The sequence below is a fragment of the Pungitius pungitius genome, chromosome 20 (genome assembly GCF_949316345.1).
Source record: "Pungitius pungitius chromosome 20, fPunPun2.1, whole genome shotgun sequence".
NCBI lineage: Eukaryota > Metazoa > Chordata > Actinopteri > Perciformes > Gasterosteidae > Pungitius > Pungitius pungitius.
This window is the reverse complement of record NC_084919.1, coordinates 2783428-2806480: the sequence shown is the minus strand read 5'-3', so window position 1 is coordinate 2806480 and position 23053 is coordinate 2783428. Positions and strand designations below refer to the sequence as shown.

Genomic DNA, 23053 nt, shown 5'->3' with positions numbered 1-23053 from the left:
ATAAAAAAAACGATCCAAATGCTCGACGTTTCTAAGTGTAAATCACGTGTCGACCAACCGTCTGCAGGTGATAACCTCTGGATTCTGTACACGAGGGGGGGTCGGGGGGGGTTGGTACAAAATATGAAACCTACCATTTAATGGAATAAAAGTACATTATATGTACAATATCAGATGAAGCTGTTTAGTATGAGATGTGTACCAAAAGGACACTTCATTCATTTCAACGAGAAAGACACAAAGCAATAAAAGAGCGCTCCAAAGAACTGCCCCCCCCCCACCGTGAACGTCCTTCCAGACAGACATGAACGGCTGCAGTAGTATTATTGGTATTATTTACAATTTGCACATTCAGTTGAAACACTGACAAGAGGTTCTGCAGGCAAAGGAAGAAGGGAGCAGATCAAACAGGGCGGGGCGGGGGGGGACAATGGTACAAATCAACGAATTAAACGGTGGGAGAGCGTAATGAAAACTGATGTCCTCTCCGTGGACCCCCCCCCCCCCGACAGACAGACAGACTCAGATTTCGATTCTCTACTTTGTTGCCGTGCTTTGACCGTCTTCTTTTCAAGTGTAACCAGGAAGAGCTTCATCGGCCGGGAGGGGGCTTTGTAGGCATGGGGAGGGAGGACGAGCGGTTCGTTCTTTCCTGGTGCGACCATCATAGCGGTTTGTTTTTGTGAGTGTGTGTGTGTGTGTGTGTGGCGTTTTGAGTCGACGACGCCACTCAATTCTCGGTTGAGCAAGAACGTCCCGGTGAGACTGTGAAAGGCACTGTGAGAAGAAAGGCTGACGATGGACCTCTCCACACCCACCGCACCCGTCTGAGGAGCAGACCAACGCGTCTTCTATGAACGGAAGGGTCTGGCTTGAGGAGAGCAGAAAGAGTGATCACTGCGCCCCCCCCCCCCCCCCATCCATCAAGGGTTTTTCTGTTTTAACCAAAAGGAACTAAATGAATGAGACGTTTGGTGCCGAGAACCTTCGGAGGAAAGTTTGATCGCCACAACAATCTTCACGGCTGATGGAGAAAAAAAAGCCAGCTTCAAACAGAGCGTTTATACAGAGAAGACGTGTATTTCACTCTGAGAGGAGCTCCTAATATACTATGTAGGAAAAAATAAAATATAAACAGCCATCTAGTTGTATTGTTATGAGAATTATACTTATTAAATATATATAGAAACTACTGACATTTTCTTATCAACTGAAGCTTTTTACTTCTTTTTTTTTTTTCTTCTGGAACTGAGAAGGCTCATTATTATTATTATTATTTTTTTTTTTACAAGCACCTGACATCCACAAAGAAGAGAAGACTGAACGGAACACCTGAGAGAAATGACCAGAGGGGGGCGGCACAGCGCCCCGAAAACCAACCAGTGGAGAGCAAAAACAAAAATGAACAGAATAAAGCGATTTAACGACAGTCTGTCGGGTGCGGTTCGGGGGCCGCGAGTGACGATGGGGGGGGGGGGGGGGCATTTCCTGCGTCAGGTGGGACTGTTCACTTCTGTGCTTGTGCTGGACTCGGGTACCAGAGCTCTGCTGTCGCGCTGCGGTTCCTCTGTGGATGCTGCTGATGGTTTATGGTGGATCTGGTGGTGGTAGGCAGGTAGGTAGGGGAGGGGTGGGGGGGGAGGGGGGGGGGGGGGGGGTCTCTTAGTGGCCGTCATGAGTCGTCAACATTTCGTCGGCTCTCCGGTGCAGCTCCAAGGCCGTGACGGTTGCAGATGTCCCGGGGCAGCTCCGACTTCCTCCTCATCAGCGGGCGCTCCCGCCGCTGCTCGTTCTGGATCTGGACACACGGAGACAAGAAAAAAAAAAAAAAAAAAACTAAGTGAAGAGCACGCCGTGACAGGAAGTGACCACACGGGGCTGATGGGACAGGTTCAACTTTACGGGAAATGGCCTCAAATGTAGCCGGTGGCACGGTGAATTTACTCATGGATACGGTTAAACCATCAGCCACGATGCAGCGGGTGAGACCCGCGGGGGGGGGGGGGGGTGGGGGGGGGGGGGGGGGGGGGGGGGCGCGCACACAGTATCCACCGCCACGCCACGCGCCCTACCTGCGTGGCCTCCTCCTCCACGGCTCTCTTGAGCGTGGCGGCGTCGTGGAGCAGCGGCCCGTCGGCCTCCGTGTCCGTGGGACAGCTCGGGCCCCTCGAGTCCACGTACACCAGGAACTGTGCAGGGAGACCGGGCCGGATTTAGCACCACGCTAAAAATAAAAGGGTTTTTTCCACCTGACCTGGGGGCTCTATCGGAGGGGGGGGGGGGGGGGGGGGCTCTATCGGATGGAATAATCCTGCCGCAATGCCTTTTTGTTAGCGCTTAGCCGTTCAAACCCCATATTTTCACTGCGGTGCTCACAGTGTTCGCTGGAAAAAGGTCAACTGGTTTCATCAGAGGAATCATTTACACAAGTTATTGGGAAATGGCGACATTTGGAGCTTCACTAAAAGCTTTATAATAAATAAATAAATAAATAAGAGTTTCTCTGCACACCTGTGGGTTCGACTTCGCAAGATTCTCAATCTTCAGCCAGGCTTCTTCTCTCTCTTTCCATTTGGCTTTTTCTCTGATAAAAAAAAAGAAAGAAAAAGAAAATAAATAAAACAATCATTAGAGACACAGATCGTATTTTTACCACTTTGATGAATAACACAAAAAAAGACCAGAAAGCTGCACCTAGGAATTGAGATGTGAACGCTCGGGACTTACTTGCTCTTCTCGGCCCTGAACTGCTGGGTGCAGTCGTCAAACAGCTTCTGGTTCATCTCCATGAAGAGCTTCAGAGCGTTGTAGATCAACCCGTGGATCGTCCTGCAGAGACACAACCGTCACCGTTTAGTCCTCCCTACACGGGGCCCCCCCAGTCTATGCGGCCGGGGGGGGCCCCAGCTTCGATAGCGCGAGGTCCCTGGTCTGCGGGGGGAGGGGGGGGGGGGGGGGGCACTCACTTGTTCCAGTGGGTCTTGGAGTTGCGGTAGAGGGACGGGAACATGATGGGCAGGATCTTGGCGGCGTTGTCACTGATGAGGCTCATGATGTACTCGTTGTTCCAGTAGTACAAAGCTCGCTCCGCCACCTGAGAGTGCAGCGGGTTTATAACGGGGGAGGGGGGGGGGGGGGGGGGGGTCACTGAATGTCGCCTGTGTGTGTGCGTCTGTGTGTGTGCGTCTGTGTGTGTGTGTGTGTGTGTGTGTGCTGCGGTGGATGTCGGACCTGAAAGTGCGGGCTGGACACACACTTGGCCAGCTGTCGGAAGAGGGGCTCCATGACTTTGACGAACTCCGAGGGCTCGATGACGTCCAGGATCTCCTCCAGCTCGTTGAGGAACATCACCTCTTTTGGACTGTGGGTCTTGGGCCAATACTTCAACAGAGCCATGACCGTCTGGGGAGAGGGACGCCAGCGTTGGTGAGGGGGAACCCAGGTATGCACAACTGGTGTTTGGATGCGGTTTTACTCGCCGCCCCCCCCCCGGGATCAGATCAAGTTTGTTTTCCCGTGTCTCGTACCGAAATCCCTTAGCGAGGAAACGTTCCCTCCTTCCCTCCCCCTTCACTCATTGTGCATCTAAATAAGCTCTAATGCGCTTTGGTGAGATTTAGAATGACACAACAAGTGTAGCGAGTATAGACGCATCATAAAAGCTAGACTCCGTTACCGCCATAACGTTCATGAATGACATCTTACCGGCTCTGTGAGGGTGCTATCCTTCTCTAAGAACTGGACCACACAGTAAGCCAGCTACAGGAGAGAGAGAGAGAGAGACAACCCCATCATTAGAACGAGGGACTCGCGGCGGAGGCGGCGCAGCGCCTCGGAGACGGGAGGAAGCGGGTTACCTGTGGGTGATACACGCTGAGAGACTTGACCTTGTGCAGCGGCAGCAGGACCTTCAGCAGGAATATCTTGTGCTCTTCTTTCAAAGGCAGCGCGAAGCCGTTGATTATGCTGCGGAGAGAGCGGCCGTCAGAAGGAACGCGAGAGACCGTTTAAATACTGAAAACCATTTTTTTTTTTTTAAAAGCACCCGAGGCATTAAGATGAGAAAGGTTTCTTACCTGCCTAATATTTCCAGTAATTCTGCTATTCCATTATGATGTTCGGTCTCATAAATGAACCTGAGAAATACAGCAACACGCCGACAAATCACAGACGTGCATTTGATTAAAAAAAACACTCATTACATAGTGACGCCGCGTCGGCAACGCGCCCAAGTCTCACTCACCTATAAAATATGTTATTAATGTGTTTCCTAATGTACGCTCGCAGGCCCAGGAACTTGCCGTAGATGCGATGCAGAGTGGTCTTTAAAAAGTCTCTCTCTCTGGGGTCCTCGCTGTCAAACAGGTCCAAGAGCTGAGCACAAGAGAAGAGGTCACTGAGCACCGCGGGAGGGTTCACAGCGACAGACGTGTGCGGCGACGCGCGCTCACCTGCATTACAAACTTCTGGTCGATATACTTTTTGGCTACGTTTGGTTGAAAGTCAGGTGACTCTAAGAACCGCAGGAAGAATTCATAGACGAGCTGCGGGAGGAGAAAGACGGGGTCACGCCGAGGGAAAGCAACAGATGTGTGGATTTAATAGGACCGGTTTAGAGGTGTGTGTGTGTGTGTGTGTGTGTGTGTGTGTGTGTGTGTGTGTGTGTGTGTGTGTGTGTGTGTGTGTGTACCTGTAGATGTGGCCATGCGGCCTCTAGCGTGGGCTCATCTTCCTCTGGGTCAAACTCGGCACCGGTGGGGTTTGATGACGGCGGCAACGTCCTGAACATATTCACAGCAAACTGTGGGGGGGGGGGGGGGGAGAGAGATCACTCAGGGGACAAAAGTATGGCAGTCGTCACTAACATTTGACTATTTTGTACATTTGTTGACCCAAGATATTTAGACTTTTTCAACCCAATATATTTAAATTAAAAAAAAAGTTGTAAAAATAAAAATTACTTTTTTTGATTTACATATTCAAACTAATATTTTTTTCCCCATGACTTTTAAATATAAAAAAAGGAAAAAAACATTCTTTGAATATTTTTTAAAACATTACTTTTTTCCAAAAACATTTTTTACCCAAAATATTTTGAACACCTTTTGAACTACAATGTTTGCAACATTTTTTGACGTAATATTGTTTGACTTAAAAAAAATATATTTTTTATCAAACATACTTTACTTTATTTTTCAACATAACATTTTGAATATTTTTTTTGAAATGTTTTTATTTTTTAAATCCACCATTTATTTAGATTTTTTAAAATTACTTTTATTGACTACATATTTTACCTTTTTCCCCCCCAATTTTTTTTTTCCTCAAAAAATATTTAGAGTTTTCATCCATGACATTTTCTGAACCTATGAATTATTAATGGAGTTTTACAATGCCATATATAAAACAAATTCTAACACAGTAAATGTAAATGAGCAGGCAGATCGTGGAACGGGCCCGATATCAAACCTCGACAAATCAAAGCCAAAATAAATAAAGACAAAGTAAATAAGGCCACATTTGATCATGTTCAAGTTGACAGATAGTTGACAAACTAAAATGACGCTTCGCGCCGACTAGTCAAGTTGCCGTTTACACCCACTGTGCTTCAAAAAAGACAAAAGATCACTTTTTACTTTGACCCCGTAAGTCATTGGTGTGACATTGTCCCAATTAGAATTTTAATTCTTGAGTTGTGGGCGAAAAATGTGTTTTGTGACCCTCAAGCACCAAATTCTAATGAGTTCATCCTCGAGTCCAAGTCAGTAAGAAATGTAATGACACATGTGATGAAACTCCTTCTAGGTGTTCTTCAGACATCACGCAGAGACAGAAAAATAACACGTCAAGTCTAAATCTATGAGTGGCCGCTTTTGATCGGTGCCAGTGAGGCCGATTACACCACCAGCCCCTCAGGCTGCATTACGCCTTGTATACAACACAACAAAGAAACCCATGCAAACAGAGAGTATTTGACAAGCAAATGCTGTGCACAATGACTAACTCGTCCCTTACATCGAACAATCAACGGGCTGTTTTCAACAACTTTGCTAGGAAATGAAAATGAACTGAAACGGGGAGACATACGTCAGCTATTTAAATGCAGAAATCCCAGGGAAACTAAAAGTGAAATCGTGCTGTGTAGCCATGGCACCCTGGTTCATCACCGGCTTCACTCATTCCACTAGAATGATCCAAGAGACATAACAACACTGGAGAAATACGGAATTTAGGCCGCACGAATTCCATCGTCATCATCGGCCCTCAAAAATGTTCCATTTCCCTTCTGACAAAGAATGAATGGCGCTATGAACCCACGGTGGAACGGCCCCCATCACCCCCCCCCCCAAACTACTCTCCCTCAGAGCCTCCTCGTATTCAAGACGGCACACTCAAGACAGTCAAGCAGAGGTCAAACCGCCGCCCCCCCCCCCCGTCATGTTTATGTGCCCAGCAGAAACCATCTCACCCCCCCCCTCAGGAGAATGGGACTAATGGAACAACCACATGTCATCCCAAGGCCTGCCAAAATATTGCTCTGAAGCTCGAACGCCAAGGCATCAAACAAAGAGGCTTTAGGAGGGAGGAATGATGCGTCCGGCCTCAACACACACACACACACACACACACCCTAACCCACACACACCCTAACTGACACACACACGAAAGAAAAGAGTTAGTCGTGTCAATCTCTTTGTACTCTGACGGTGATCAAAGCCGTCAGGGGCTTCAAAGAGCCTTTTAAGAGGGTCAGGAATAAGAGTGGATTTTCATGCAGATCTGGAAGCCGTGTTGCATTTTCCGCTGCGCTGATCAATTGGCGCCTTAATGGTCCGCAGCGCGGTCGTCGAGTCCGGTCTTTGATTCGTCAAATCAAAGGCTTTCAAATTCGGCTCGTGAGAGCGCAAACTTGCGCGCGGCGGACGCGTCCAGGCCGCGACCTTCATAACAAATGTACAGTAAAGCGGCTACACGTGACCTATGCATGAGTTATATCGAACACAGGCTGCAAGATTGCATTACCACGTAGGCCGAGCCACTGCTTTCCATCCAATTAACTATTTAAAGTATGAGCGGCCTTTATCGGTGGTGATGTGATTAGCTCCCTTAATAGAGAACAGGAACCAGACAAACCAGAAAAACAAGGTGATTAGTGCCACTGCCTCTCTTATTAAAGACATTTTAAAGATGACATGTGAACATGTGATGTTTTTGTTTCTCACTATTGTTGCTTTTAAGGTTTGATCTTCCGTAACCTGACTGTACAAATAAAATATGAAAAATTGAACCCCCACCGTCCCAAAGAACTCTGAAACGGATGCTTTCAATCAGCAGCTTAAGAACAACATCCTGCGTCGTTGTGAAGCAAATTAAATACACCTTTTATTCTTGAATTAAAGGAAACACCGCTCCCTCACCATGTGAACCACCTCCGGGTAGATGGGTTCCGTGATGACGTTCCTGTTGTGGGTGATGTACTCCACCATCTCGCTGATGGCCGCCCGCTTCACCTCCTTCCATTTCAGGTCGCTCAGCGGGTCCGAGATGAAATCGAAGAGGACGCAGCACTGCCGCAACTTCTGGATGAACAGCTTCTCCTGGTCGGCGGGGGGGACGTCTGCGGGACGACACGCAAAAAAAAAAACAAAAAAAAAAACTTTTAGAAACACAACGGCAGCATGTGCCGATCGCGGTCTCAAAAACGTGGAGGAAGTATTTGAAATAGTTGGATTTTGGTGAAAATGGGGAAGCGAGGTGAGTTTTCTTAAAGAAATCAAGTTTACACAGTGAGTTATTATAAATAGAAATTATAAAACATTGGTCATAAGGATGAAGAACTGCTCCCAGGGTTATTCCGATTCTTCTACTGGAGTTCATGTAGTAACGGGTAATCAATAATTCAGTCTTTTAAAAAGACACCGTCATTCACTCCATCAATGATGCAGAGGCTCCGCTAACTCGCTACTCAGAAATCCCGACACGTTTCTGTAGCCACTACAGGCTTCGGCGTCAATGAGTCTCCGTCCTGCGTGGAATGAATCATCGCCGGCTGTTCTCAACAAATCCTCCACTCGACGTGATACGCAATCAAATAAACACCACCAGAGAATAGCCAGTGCCATAATTACACCAATGTTACGTCACAGAAGGTGTGTTATCAGCTTGAAATATTCCCATCCAAATATACTCCGGGGGGGGGGGGGCTGCCCCGTGAGCGAGGAGCAGGGGAGCGACCAGCAGGACCAGCTGGGGGGGGGTTGGGGAGGGGGGGAGGGGGGGAGGGGCGGCTTTCCCCGCTCGCACAGGGCAGAAGGGTGTCAGCCGCCACGAGCAGCCGGGCCAGAAACAAGCAAAACAACGGCACGAATGCTCATTTCGCTTTGGTCCAACGTGGGGGGGGGGGTGGGGGGGAGATCAGTGACTGAAAGCGAAGATGGTGTTAAAAACACTCCGTGAGGGAGTCTCTCGCAGGCTGCTGACGCTGCGGATTCGTCCCGACGGAGGAAAAGAGAGTCGACACCGATCGGCCAGAACGAACACTAAAGGGTCCGAGTCACTGGTGTTTGTGTGTGAAAAAGTAGAACCTCAAAGCGAATAGAGAGAAAAAGAAAGAAAGGCACATCACAACAAAGTACATGCAAAGAGAAATAAATAATAGACTGAAAGTTCCCTTGTTTTTCAGCCTCAGATTAACAGGAAACAGGAAATAGACACATATGAATCATCTTTACATATTCTCACGTATGCTCTAAAAAAAAGACACGTTTACATTTTCCCCCAAAACTTAAAATAGCTTCATCTTCACTTTCCCTCCCAGTATGTATTGTGTGAGGAAGCAACCGATGGAGCGGCACTGGTTCATCACAGTTGATGGACAGTGGTGAAAAAGGTCGGTTGTTCAACGCGCACTACAGAACGCACCAATTTTACCTACATACATATATATATATAGTATATATATATCTACATATATATACACACACATTTTTATTTTTCACTCCCGTTATACACATCGACCATAAAAAAAAAAAAATACTTGGCGCTCGTGGGCCTTTGTGGTTTTCTGGGGCAGCGCGGTGCCGCGGAACAAGTGACCCGGACCAAACGTTTCAAAGTCTCCATCCGAGCGACGAGTCCGTTAAGTGGCCTCGCGGTGACATCGTACTTTGCCGTCGCCCCCCTCCCCCCTGCCTTAGTCGAAACTACCGGCTTTCAAACGGGATGTAAATCGACCGAATCGGCAACAACAACAACAACAACAAAACAAAAAGGTCGAACAGCCGGTCGGTTTGCTTCACCCCCCCCCCCCACCACCACCACCACCTCCCCCCCCACCAGCTCCGGCTATCACATTCCTGGAAAACCTCCGGGTGGGTTTTGTAACTCGGGTTTATGTAAGGCCCGGCTAAGTGTATTCTTTTGTTCTCCTTCCGTTCCAACGGGGCTGCAACTTTAAGCAGCCACGAGGAGGAGGCCTGAACTGCTGAACCTGAATGTTCCTGCACAGCCCAGAAGCCCCCCCCCCCCCTCCCATGGATCTGCTCGTTCACTCATGGAAGACCGTCCGTCCTTCAATCGAAAGTTTACCAAGCGATATTTAAGCTTTGATCGAGCAGCACCTCATCTCATCAGCCTCATCAGAGAGCCAAGAGGTCTCCGGGTCACACAACAGGCCCCTGCAGACATCACACACGCCGCCCCCCCCCCCCTCCTCCTCCTCCCTCTGCATGGATGGGCCGCTGACCTTTACTCATCTTAAAGGCTCCGGCGTGCGCACAGGAAACCGAGGCTTCGGAGACACACACATTGCTCCAGAGGCCGCACATCAAATCCCTGCGACGTGTGCTGGTGAATATTTCATGATTGACTGATTAATAAAACGCTTTGTGCACATTCTGTGTCAGATGCAAAAGGCAGCGCGCGTGTGTATTAACACCCCTTCAATGCTGAATGTACACAGACACGTCGGAAAGGTGTATTAATATCAACACTACACGCACAAACACTTGCATTTGACGTTGCACTAAAAAGGACTCATTCGGAGATACTGTTAGCATTGAGCTAGCCAGCTTGTCCCAGTGGACCGGAACTCCGGAGCCTACTGGACATTCGACGTGAACGAGATTCAGCCGACACCAGATCCTCGTATACAACGCGGCGCACACACACACACACACACACACACACGCTGTGACATCACTTCCTATGACATCAGCAGCCTCCGTGGGGGGATGGGAGGCTCAGAAGTAACACTCCTTCTCACCGTCTTGCCTTCCCTCGGTGACTGAGCAAGCGAAGCTATGCAATGCCTTGACAAAACCCTTTCTCTTTGACATGCGCCCCCCCCCCCCTCCCCCAAAAAACACACATGCCACCAACGCTTAGAGGATCAACGCTCTCACTCTTGCAGCAACTTTAAGAAAAGTCATCCGAAACCAACACTAAAAAAAAAAAAAAAAAAACACAATTTTTTTTCCCCCCGACATCTCCCCCCCTGAAAAACAAAAAAAAAAGAATCTCCTGTTCTCACCTCTGAAATGCATGAGGGCCATAGGCTGGAAAGGCCCGTTGGTGCTCGGTGCATCCAGAACCATCCCACTGGAGCTTCTAGCGCATGCCAACATCAGTGAGCCGAGGCAGTGGACGGCGGAGAGGAGGGCAGCCCGAGCTACGGCGAGGAGCCAGCCTCCATTTTAGCACGAACACTCGGAGCAGAAAATGAAGCTCCCCTGCTGCTGGAGGGAAGCAGCTAGTAAGTGATGTCATCCCCCACTGCAGCCGCCTGGTTGGCTGGCCGCGGTCACGTGGGCCCCCGAGTGTCAGAATAAATAAACATGAGGGAGGGGATTGGCTGGTGGGCGGAGGGCGTAGAGGGGAAGGGGGGGAGATGGTGCTGTGATTGGAGAGCGAGCATCTGTTTGAGTGTTAAAGCACAAACAACTGATCTGGAATCAGTTTAGCCAGTTTTGTTATTGAAATACAAGAACAAGGCCAGGATATACACCCCCCCCCCCCTCCCCCCACCACCAACACACACGTAGGCTGCTTGAACTCGATCGCACCCGACAGCAAAGCCCAAAATGACACAACGCATAAAAGTTCAGACACACGGAAAACGACACGCAAGAAACCACAGGCACAAAGAATGCGTGACCCCGGGGGCGTGTTTCGACATGACCTCTTCTCCTTCAAATTAAAACAGCTGAGAGGTGTATGGACTACACGCTGCAGTTGGATGACAGACTGCTGCCCGCCCCCCACCCAAAAAAAAAGAAAGAAGGAATTGTGTTTTTGCTCGACGCGCCCCAGGTGTACGCGACAGGAACAGGAAGGCAGGAAGCCTCGATGCAAGCGACACAGGATGTGCACGAGCAAGAGAGCGGAGCTGCGTCTACAGAGCAGAGAGCGGCTAAAAGGGCGAATCCACGCGCACAGTGAAGACGCACAATCGACGCCCGGTCGCACGCACAAAGCGGAATTCAACATACGAACGTCTCCAAATCCTACAGGTCGATCTCCAGATGGACAAGACTTGACCTTTCTAACGGGTAGAAAGGTCACGGTGTGCATCCAGCCACTGCACCCGAAGCATGTGTGTGTGCGCGAGGATATGCATACCGCAGTGACCTTTGACGTGTCTGAGCTTATGCAAAGCTGCAAACAACTAAATGAATGACACACACACACACACACACACGCACACTTCCTCCGTTTATAATTTCTATGCTATATGCATGGACAAAGAAGTGTACCAGTCAACTTTGGTCTAAAAGAATCTTAATTGTAGAACAGAGTTGGGGAAAACTTCCAAAAGAAAGCAGTGTATCTTTGAGTCTACTGTGTTTCTGTAATTCTGGGTATTCAGCACCTAACAGAGCGTAACAGCTCCTCCCAGTGGGTCCCTGCGTCTGCAACCGGTGCGACTGGATGTTCCTGAATCCAGGTCTCACTGGCGCAGCTGCGCTTTCAGTAGAGATCGGCAGATAGGCAGATAGGCAGCGGCCCCCCGCTGAACATCGCCTACGTTTTACTTCCGAGCCGAGCCGGCTGTGAACTGTACCCTCAGCAGTCGATATGTTTTTCGGGCAATATCATCAGAGACTTCCCACTAGGCTGGGCGGCGAGGCACAGGAGAAGGAGCACTGTCCTCCTCACCCTTCTTCCCCCCCCCCCCCGGCAGAGTGATCGAGTCTCCTCTCAGAACATAAACACCGGCTGCTCCCAACGCCGCGCGACAGCGGTGCATTTCTGTGCGGCGGTGAATGAGAAGGCCTCTTTCTTGGCGATATGCTCCCGAGTCACGAGGCGACCTCCCCTCAGAAGCTCTGTTGTCTGTTTTGGAGACAAAAAAAAAAAAAAAGCCATATCGAAACCCGGCCCTTCTAACAGAAAGCCAGAACGCAACGTTGCCCCCCCCCCCCCCCCCCCACCCCCGAAGCGGCTTCCAGCGTCGGAAAGTCCCATCCGCTCTAATTAAGAGACGTCCCGCTGCTCCGCGTGTCTGAAACAGAGCTCCACCCTGCTCTGCTGGCGGAGCAGATCATACGAGGTCACCGGAGACCAGTCGATTACTTTAAAGGCCGCGCTTTAAAAAGAGTCATGACAAAGCGTTGAGAGCAAAAAAAGTTAAATCGAAAGTTGGGGGGGGGGGGGGTTGGTGTTGAGGTTTCTCTTTACGAGGGATGCTTGAAAAAGGAAGCTGCTGTCATGAGGTGGGGGGGGGGGGGGGTTCTTTCCTTTGACCACCTGCAGGAAACCCGTCCCTGAAAGCCGCCTTGCCCTTTGGCATCCTGCTTTGAGTAATTACCCACAATGGTTTTTATATATATATATATATATATATAATATTATATTTAAAAAAAAGAATTATTTATATTCTAAGATGTACACAAAGAACATTTATATTACAGACTCTGCAGGCGACACTCATTGTGAGTGTTGCAGACACCTTGCGTTTCACGAGTATGAGATTCAACATCTGGGCGCAGGTCTCATTTCCTTTTCTATCCTCTGAAATGAAAAAACTGTAGAAGCTGCATTTTCACAGCTCGCTTTCTGTGGTCGATGACGCCGTCAACAGCTGAAGGCCGCTCCGGCGGACCAGAAGGAAGTGTGTCATATTCCTGTCACTTATTGTGCGCAAACAAGACAAGAGACTCGTCTTCATCGCGTAGCCGAACAACTCTTGGTTAAATGACATTAACCGGCATCCATGGAAAACTAATCATTTTAAAACCAAACTATTAGAATAATGGGTTAAGTAATTATTGTAGTTTAAAAATATTAGTGAAAGTTGGAATATGGGACACTTGTATAGTGTGTGTTACTAGGAATGTTAAAACCGTAAACACAGTATTGCCTTTATCTGCACAACAGAACAAATCGGTGGTTTGTTTGCATTGCATGTTCATGGTGGGGTGGGGGGGGGGGGGGTTCCTAAATACATCGCGACAACTGTAATGTTTGTTCCAGTTCATCGACATGAAGTCGACTCCTCTGCTTGAGGAACCAGCAGGGGGCAACAAAGCCCGGGAGACCGATGCTTCATGCAGAAAGGAGATCACCCCGACGTCTTTGGACCAAAAAGACGGTTTAACTGACGCGCTGCCGAACACAGATGCTGGGGGAAGTAAAACGGCGATGCAGACTTGCCACTGAGGGACGTATCGTTTGGTCATTCTCCTCCCTAAAACCGCCTGGCAAAGCTTCCAGCTCGGTTTGGCTGGGTGGAGGTAAAAGTCATCGGGGAACATATCACTCGCTACAAAACGTTTTTTAAAAGCGCATCACTTTAAAAAGTTTTGATTATTCCCCAGACGTTGAACTATTTATTGTGTCCCACAGAGTTCCTGGATTTCTTTCCACTCTCATCCGCAACATCTCTCTATAAAAATGTACTTTAATAACCTTTTATTCATGCACGGTGGTTTGTTTTCAGCACCCTGCCACGTTACACAAGGATTGTGCTGGGACAAGGCAGCTGACCACATTGTGTGTATTCATGCACGCGCACACACACACACACACACACGGAGGCTAAACTAGTGTGCCCACAGGCCCAGCGGCAATGCCCACTCCTTGCTTTTCCATCTGGTGCTGTGCTGGTAGGTTAGTAATCAAAGTAAATATCAATATTTCTCTCTTCGTTAAAAAGGAGGGCTGGAGAAGGAGGAGCAGTACGGGCCGGTCACCGGCAAAATCCTAAAAACACGCGCACCACGGAATTAAAGCTTCATCTCTAGATTACTACTAAATATAGACGCTTGGGTTAAATCCATCACAAAGTCCACGCGCACCCTCTGTATGTCGCCATGTATTGTGTAACGCCACGATCGGCTCGGCTCCACGGCGAGAGATGCGGCGAGGGATGTTCATGGAAAGATAAGGGCGTGCACGTCTACATGTGCATGTATTCTGCTCTGTGCACCACTTCCGGGACACATCTTTAGTTTTTAAAAATCAGGTTTCAAAACATCATTAGTTCATCATTTTTGCCTACAAGTCCGCGAACATGAGCCTGGAAGAGCAGCTGAACTAGAATCAGGAACGAGGAGAACCCCCCCCCCCTACCAGCACTGGGTAGCATGTTTCAGCGTTAGATGGCAGCATTCAGTGATCTCCCCCCCCCCCCCCCCCCCGGTAAATACCTTTGAAAGCGGGCAGTTTCTGCAGCTCCCGGTTGTTGCTCAAGCTGAAACGAGAGGAGCTCGGCCTCTTGTCCTTCTTGACGGGAGTCTGGGAACCTGGCTGCTTCCCCTTCAGCAGCTGAGTGGTGGGAGGAACGTTGTTGCCCGCCTTCCTGTTGGCGCTCTGCTGAAAACAAGCCAAAAACCCCACATCATCGACACCGAAGCGTACAACAAGTGTCTCCTGGGGTCTTTCAGCTGGCTGTTTCGATTTGAAAAAATAAATCATGTCGAATCAAGTGAATGAGGGGGGGGGGGGATTCTACCTGCCTGCTGGGATCCATTCATCAACATCCACCTGACGGCACAGAGCTTACTGCGGGGGGAGCTGCGGCGCTCTGAGTCACGGGAGAATTATTCAACCCGGTTAAGCCCCGGCTGGAGTTGGTGGCCGTCTGCAGCGCTGCAAGACGGCAGCTAAAAGAGCCGGGCCCCCAGCAAGCTGTCCAGTAACGAAGGGTAATGCGGCTCTACTTGGAACCAGATTATATATATTCATGTAATACCCGGATAGGAATTAACTATTCCACTTGTAAATTCATTAAACTGAAGCAGAAACATCTGTCCGATGGGATTTTCTGGTTAAATGCCGACATAATTGGTACAAATCTACAACGTTCCGCCTTTTAAATGGGCTTTAAAAATGAGGAAACGGCCAACTGCTTTGAGTCAAGACCCTGTGCATTTCTTTATTACAGCCAACTGGTGCCGTGTGTTACATCGGACACTGAAATACAAACAGGTGGTCAGCAGCACTAACAATATAAATATTAGATGTCTAGGGAAGAGGAGGACGCCGCTTTGCTGCACTAGTAGATGCCAGCTGCTCCCCCCTCCCCCTCCTCGCCAAAGTGTCCAGTTCTTTGATGAACAGAGACAGTTGAATCTTTTCCGTAGCAGCTCAGAGATGTTTACATGGTGATCACAGAAGTCATGGGAAAAATCTGACTGTAAAGGGGGGGGGTTCTTTGTTAACAGATGCAATCAATCTGAAAGCAAACCGTGCACCTGTACAAGTAGAGTTAATGATTCACACAGACACAATGTTTGTAGTGTTGAAGCAGAAACAAACCCTTTCGCTTATCCCGATGTGACCCGATCCAGATTGCAAGCGAAAGGGTCAAAGGCTAGTCAAGCTACCGCCATGTTTTACCGATTTATTACAACAGAGTAAATGTGTAGATTTGGGCCGAAGCTTTTGATTCAACTTGGCGACAGAGGTGTCGGTTCACTTCTGACGCACAAGCCCTGTAGACGTTTTTGTTTTTGCCGAATTACAGCTTACTAATCTTTCTTGCCAATAAAATCTGATCAAACTCGTCGATTAGAACGTTGTCAGCGGACCACTTGAAGACTTGAGACATTCATTTTTTTGGCACGTAACCGACGGACATACCAATAGGACAATGACAGTCGGGTCGCCTCGTGTCACAGTGCACAGGCCAATAGGACAATAGGATCTCGCTAGGTGACACATACTGCGAGCTGAAATAAATTATTAAATGACATTTCTGATTGGCTCGGTATGAAGCTAGTTTCTCTGTCTTCTGGTTTTACGGGTGTGAAATGGGTGGACGGAAAGCACAAAGACGTGCATTTACAACATGGTGCAAAATATCAGAAATTGCACATTAGAAAATGTGAGGTATATTAATACTGAATGAAATGAATTATTAAATGCATGCCATAAAAATGTCTGCAAGGCAGTGTTAGACACTGATAATGTAGGGGTGGTTTGGCTTATTGATTAATTGTGTCACTTCACTGATAATGCATTTTATAGCTATATCAGCAATATCAGTGACATTGTAACTTGTGTGAGATGAAAGTCATGAAAGATTCCATTAAAAAAAAATTTAAAAATAAAGTTACCTCGTGTTCAGAGTTCTCTTGTCCTCCACCCTTTGCTGCTTTGCCAGACTTTAGGGACTCCTGCAGGGAAAACGCATAACGGTTAATAAACAAGTCAAGGGAACCCCACCGTGCAAAAAAAAAAAAAACAGCGCTAAATATAGCACGCGCGCTCTCGCTATCCCGTTTAACACCGCGAGCGGTCTGTTCCTGTTACACCGGTCCATGGCAGGCACCACGGGCACACGCTTTAAAACACTCATTAATCAAACGTAACATGTGCATTAAAAACCACACACCGTCTGACCCCCCCGCCCGCCCCCTGGGTACCAGGGCTGTACTGTACACGCCATGTAGCGGCTAGCTGGTGCTCATCGCCGGTTTGCTAACGTTACCGGGACACTTCGCTGGTAGTCAACTGTGTTAATAAACGTCTAGTTATAGACGCCGGTTTGTCCGGAAACCGTCGTGAAACCCTCTTTGGACGGTTCTCAAACTCACCTTGTCTTTCTTCGTTTTATTCGGCATCGTACCACCGTTGCCGCCCTTGCTCCCCTTTCGGATATTCCACAACCAGCCCCCCCACCCCCTTAAAAAAAGAAGAAGAAAAAACCTTTGACAACTCTTAAGGCAGCAAAACTGAAAGGGTTCGGCCTGTCCTCGGCCTGTGATTGGCTGCTGTCAGTCAGCTGACTTCACCGGCTCATGGTTTATACGCTCGGTGGGCGCCCCCTGTCGGTGAGAGAGGGGCATTACAGCACGCGGGACCGCTAATCACGTGTTATAATGCAGACTGGTTGGCATGGAACGAGGAGTGCAAAAAATACCAACAAAAAACGCTTTAGGTGATTCATACACGATACTTTTGGAATTTAAATAAAGTGCGTTCTTGCTGAACGTCCCTCACACGGGGGTTCAGTGTTTAATAGGCACAGCTGAGGGGAAGAAGCTCTTCCTGGGCCTGGAATTTAATGTCTATTTATTCATCAATTTCTGCCCCCCATGAGGATGTTTAAAACGAAATGTTTTGTCTGTCCTAGTAACAGGCCCTTTTCATTCATGACATATTGACATGTCCGAGTAAGGAAAAACACCGGTGTAAAAAAACGTTGATGCTGTCAAGGACCTTAGTTATTGTGAAATGCCTGCTGTTGTCTTGTTGGAAGGATTTAGGAGGTGACCAAATCTCCGCATGAGTTTATTCTGTTCAGTTAAAGTTCTCCCCAAGTTCCACGTCACCATTGCTAGTCTGGTGAAGAAAAATAACCTTGTCCCAGGCTGTAAATTACTCATTTTTGGAGATCCAAGCTCAAACTAATGTGTTCATGTTTAATTTCCCCTTGCACATTAAGGATAAAGCACAGCACGTTTATGTTTTCCTTCCCACTTAGAAGCATTTCAGGTGTTTTTTATTAACTGAACCACTGTAAATCATTGCATCCCATTAGCTGCTGTAGTGGACTGGTATGCAGGTCATAAACACCTAACTTATTTCCACCAACTGTGCTTTAAAGCACTTCTGTGTCAAAAACAAATCAATGAGGTTCAACTAGATATAACTTTATTTTTGGGCTCCACCCATTTGAAATAACCGTATCAATTCAAGTATTTACAGTTACAACACAAAGAACATTGGAATGACGATAAATACAAAACAAATGCATTTATAAAACTTAAGTTACAAAAAGGAACAACTTAGAAAATGTAAGTCTAAAAAGGAATGAATCAGATGCATATGGGCAAAGCAAAATAATGAATTGTTCAAAAAGAGGTTGAGGGCAGGGTCATTTACAACATTAAACTTTAAATTCCTATACAACACAACTTCTAAGCAGCAGCAGGCTGTACCAACGGGCCTAGTCCACCTCCTCCATCCGGGATGTGTCGTCGTCATCACCTTCAAGAGGGGGCATCTCCTCAGTGGGAACGCAGTTGACTTCCTCTGGTGTCAGATCATCTTCATCAATACCTTAAAAAGACAAAAGGAAATCAATGAGTCAGTAAAGAATTACATTATGAATATCACAGTAGATCAACATTGCGTCAATAGACACCGATACTCACCAAGACCGAGCTTGATCATTCTGCAGATGCGGTTGGAGTGGGTCTGAGGGTCCTCCAGGCTGAACCCCGAGGAGAGCAAAGCAGTCTCATACAGCAGGATCACCAGGTCCTTTACAGACTTGTCATTCTTGTCCGCCTCGGCCTTCTGCCTCAGGGTCTCCATGATTGGGTGGTCAGGGTTGATCTCAAGGTGCTTTTTAGCCGCCATGTAGCCCATGGTGGAGTTGTCTCTCAGGGCCTGGGCCTTCATGATCCTCTCCATGTTGGCGGTCCAGCCGTAGGTGCTGGTGACGATGCAGCAGGGGGAGGAGACCAGGCGGTTGGAGACAGTGACCTGCAGAGGTGAACAGGAAGCGATCATTTTTTGGCATATTACAGAAGGTTGTATGGTATTAAGCTATACAACGCCCCACGGGGGGATTTTCAAAGGCGTTTCATTGATTAGTCTTCTCACCTTCTCCACCTTCTTCTCCAAGATGTCTTTTACTATCTTGCACAAGTTCTCAAACTGAGCCTTCTTCTCCTCCTGCCTCTTCTTCTCGTCGTCGTCCTCAGGCAGCTCCAGGCCCTCCTTAGTCACAGAGACCAGATTCTTGCCCTCAAACTCCTTCAACTGCTGGACGCAGTACTCGTCGATGGGCTCGATCATGTAGATGACCTCAAGGCCGGCTTTGCGGAGGCGCTCCACAAATGCAGAGTTGGCCACCTGGTCTTTGGTCTCACCTGAAACAAAGGGCGACGTCGTCACACATTTCTGTGGCATGGCAGTAATTGAAAGTGGGCATGATTGCAACGGTTCCAGAATGAAAGGGGGTCCTCACCAGTGATGTAGTAAATGTGCTTCTGGTTGTCCTTCATGCGCGTCACGTAGTCCTTCAGGGACACCAACTCATCTCCAGAAGCTGATGTGTAGTATCGCAGCAGCTCAGACAGACGCTTTTTGTTTTGACTATCCTCGTGGATGCCAAGCTGAAAATGGGGGGGGGGGGGTGTGTCAGTAACATGCAGTAGAAAAATAACAACCAATAGTAATCTTTAACTGCAATTCCATAGTTCATTTCTGCACTCAAACACTAGCTCTATCCTGCTAAAGTTCAGATTATCCCTCAACCAAGTCTCGACCAGAAGGTTTAATTCTGACCAGATCAGGAACACCTGGCATCAAGGACGATGCTTACCTTGATGTTTTTGGAGAACTGCTCGTAGTACTTTTTGTAGTTGTCTGTGTCCTCGGCCAGCTCTGTGAAGAGTTCCAGGCATTTCTTGACCAGGTTCTTGCGGATTACTTTCAGGATCTTGCTCTGCTGGAGCATCTCCCTGGAGATGTTCAGGGGCAGATCCTCAGAGTCCACCACACCCTTGATGAAATCTGAATATAGATTCACAAAAAGACAAAATCATCGGTATGTTCTAATTTCTAAGATGGATTTATTGGTTATCTAAATTACAAACGCTGTTGATTTGTGAACAAATGGTGCCAGTAATAAGCGAGTTAGGCTGTTACTCACTGAGGTACTCTGGGATGAGCTCGTCGCAGTTGTCCATGATGAAGACCCTGCGCACATACAGCTTGATGTTGTTCTTTTTTTTCTTGTTCTCAAAGAGGTCGAAGGGAGCGCGACGAGGCACAAAGAGCAGGGCGCGGAATTCTAGCTGACCCTCCACTGAAAAGTGCTGCGAGGTGGAGCGTTGATCAGGTCAGTCATAGGCTAATTTTTCATATAAGAATGATGTGGAAGAAGAGAGTTAAGAGAACTACCTTGACAGCCAGGTGGTCCTCCCAGTCGTTGGTGAGACTCTTGTAGAACTCTCCGTACTCCTCGTTGGTGATGTCGTCTGGGTTACGGGTCCACAGGGGTTTGGTCTTGTTCAGCTCTTCCTGGTCAATGTACTTCTCCTTGATCTTCTTCTTTTTCTTTTTGTCTGTACATTTGTCGTGGTCGTGCTCCTCATCCGAACCAACATCCTCAATCTCAGGCTTGTCCTCGTCTTCATCATCATCTTTCTCCTTCTTCTCCACCTCCTCCTCCTCCTCGCCCTCGTCATCACTCACCTCCTTGTCACGTTCTTTCTCCACCTGTATGAAAAATAGGATTGATTTATTTAACTAGGTTAACTGTTATGAATTTAAAAAATTAACTGAGTACTTACAAAGAGTGTGATGGGATAGCCAATAAACTGCGAATGCTTTTTCACAATCTCTTTAATTCTTCGCTCCTCAATGTATTCGATCTGGTCTTCCTTCAAGTGCAGGATCACTTTGGTGCCACGCCCAATAGACTCGGCTATATGGGGAAGAGATGGACCGTTAGAGTTAAAGACAACACTCCGCCTGCCACAGGAATTGCTTTATCAATCCAACTGAATTGTTATAAGGCAACAAAACAATAGCCTTTAGATTACTTACAGTTGTCCACCTTAACTGTGAATGAGCCTCCAGCCGCGGACTCCCAAATGTACTGCTCGTCATCGTTGTGCTTGGTTATCACCGTCACCCTTTCTGCCACCAAGTAGGCCGAGTAGAAGCCCACACCGAACTGACCGATCATGGAGATGTCGGCTCCAGCCTGCAGGGCCTCCATGAAGGCCTTGGTGCCCGACTTGGCGATTGTGCCGAGATTGTTGATCAGGTCGGCCTTGGTCATGCCAATACCGGTGTCAACCAGGGTCAGGGTGCGTTCCTCTTTGTTGGGAATTAGTTCAATTTTGAGCTCTTTGCCACTATCCATCTTAGTGGGGTCAGTGAGACTCTCGTAGCGGATTTTGTCCAGGGCCTGCCAGGGGGAGGAGGGAGGGATAAGATTATTTGTCAGTTCCTTTTTTAATCAGATTATCAGCATAATCAGATGTTATACAAACATAGTGTACAGCAACACACAAAAACAAGCTTAATGAACATCTTTAGGCTAATACTACAACAAACTTACATCTGAGGAGTTGGAGATCAGCTCTCGAAGGAAGATCTCTTTGTTGGAGTAGAAGGTGTTGATGATCAAGGACATCAGCTGAGCGATCTCAGCCTGGAAGGCAAAGGTCTCAGCCTCCTCCTCCATCGGTTGGTCGGTTAATTCCGGCATCTAAGCAGAGGGGACAACTTAATATTTTAGTGCACCAATACCAGCATAATTATTTTATTCATGCTCATTAGTCTGTGCACTGGCTGCAGCAGTGAGTCACTCTTCTGTCACACCTACAACCTGCCAATCACCCTTGGCGAATTTGAAATCACCAGGACAAATCCTTCAGTAAGTAGCAGTCTGATAGATTAGTGCAAGCATGAATGAATTGTGTCGGCAGGTGGTGTGACAGACAGTCCAGCCTGCTCAGTGCTCCACTTGTAATCCATCTTTAGCCAACCAGACCAAATCCACCTCCTTCTGCCTTTAAAACAAGGTGTTTAAAACATTTTTTTTAACGCTTCAACCCACCAATGAAGATGGTTCAGGGGAGTAAATGTATGTTGATTGGTTTCTAGGTGATCGAGGAGAAGCCCGCTGTTTATGGATTGTATCCGTAGAAGTGTGTCTCCACCTGCCGGTTTCCCGGGCGAATTGAGTGAGTTTCTAGAAGGTACCAAGAGGCGAGCAGAGCTCTCTAGCAGCTTCCACGGCAAGTGAATTCTCCTCCTCTTGACGGTCAGAGGAGGCTGTGCGAATGATCGCCTCCTACTTCGCACTGTGCAAAATCTACGGCTCAATGTCTCCGATTGAGAAGTCAGTTTATGCCGCCAGGTTCATTCGAGCGATGCAAGCGGAAAAAAACGGTGTCGGCCGTTAACGTTTGATAAAACTAACGTTAGAGAAAGTTTTGCCGTGTGCAAAAACCGCCGAATTGCCAGTTGAATTACTCTGATGTAAAATCCATTCATAAGCCCCATATTAAAGGAATTTTAATAAAACAGACTGTAAATAACTAAGGTTAACCGTTAGATTTAGACATAACGTTTGTCATCACCATTCAACGTAACTTACCGAGGAATGTGCCTAACTGACAAATGAACGTTAAGTTTAAGACAATATCAACGTTAGCTAACGTCATTACGAACCATTAAAGCCGAAAATGTCATCAGTTGGCATCCAGTAGTACTTTTCTTTAATGCCTACAGTTATATTTAAATGCATAGTATAATTACCTTGGTCCTGAGCTTAAAGAGAGCCCCAGAGGGAGAAGCCGTAGAGGTCGCAAGAGTCGTGGTCTACCCGGTAAACGTTTAGTGGTGAGCGGGTCAGCTGTGCGGCTTTTCTACCCTGACGCGAGCCTCGTGAGCCTTCCAGAACCATCTGGAATGTTGCTCGGTCGAGCTCAGCGGCGTTCGCTGTCAGGCCCCGCGGGCTGTCAGTCAGCCTGTGAGTCACCAACCCCTCTGCGTTCTTTGCCGGCGGAGGCGGGACTACGCGGAGACGAGGGGGGACGATGCGGAGGGGGGCGGGGATGAACCGTGCTCACTGAAG

At 47.9% G+C, this 23053-nt stretch overlaps 2 protein-coding genes across 2 annotated transcripts; both read right to left on the bottom strand.

Annotated features, from left to right (window-relative positions):
* Window positions 1-686: 686 nt before the first annotated feature.
* On the bottom strand, window positions 687-17166 carry ppp2r5cb (protein phosphatase 2, regulatory subunit B', gamma b). Its single transcript, XM_037448966.2, is given in 17 exon segments — window positions 687-1734; window positions 1736-1798; window positions 2073-2189; window positions 2512-2584; window positions 2728-2829; window positions 2967-3094; window positions 3232-3402; window positions 3706-3759; window positions 3858-3966; window positions 4077-4136; window positions 4244-4374; window positions 4452-4544; window positions 4691-4801; window positions 7419-7618; window positions 14649-14814; window positions 16560-16619; window positions 17040-17166. Coding segments are annotated over 17 exon segments (1737 nt in total). The 5' UTR covers window positions 17067-17166; the 3' UTR covers window positions 687-1662.
* A 916-nt stretch (window positions 17167-18082) lies between these two features.
* On the bottom strand, window positions 18083-22893 carry hsp90aa1.2 (heat shock protein 90, alpha (cytosolic), class A member 1, tandem duplicate 2). Its single transcript, XM_037449661.2, has 11 exons — window positions 22735-22893; window positions 21530-21679; window positions 21010-21376; window positions 20754-20887; window positions 20362-20679; window positions 20111-20276; window positions 19781-19971; window positions 19424-19571; window positions 19057-19325; window positions 18603-18936; window positions 18083-18507 (listed from the first exon to the last, which is right to left on the bottom strand). Exons 2-11 carry the CDS (start codon window positions 21677-21679, stop codon window positions 18395-18397), a joined length of 2190 nt encoding a protein of 729 aa, XP_037305558.2. The 5' UTR covers window positions 22735-22893; the 3' UTR covers window positions 18083-18394.
* Between the last annotated feature and the right edge of the window lie 160 nt (window positions 22894-23053).

Bases quoted from the DNA above. Each gene is read 5' to 3' on its own strand.
- hsp90aa1.2 (XM_037449661.2), bottom strand. From the start codon at position 21,679: ATGCCGGAATTAACCGACCAACCGATGGAGGAGGAGGCTGAGACCTTT. The intron at 21,377-21,529 runs GTAAGTTTGTTG...TCCCCCTGGCAG, and splicing joins TGATCTCCAACTCCTCAGAT to GCCCTGGACAAAATCCGCTA. The intron at 18,937-19,056 runs GTGAGAAGACTA...TCACCTCTGCAG, and splicing joins TGGAGAAGAAGGTGGAGAAG to GTCACTGTCTCCAACCGCCT.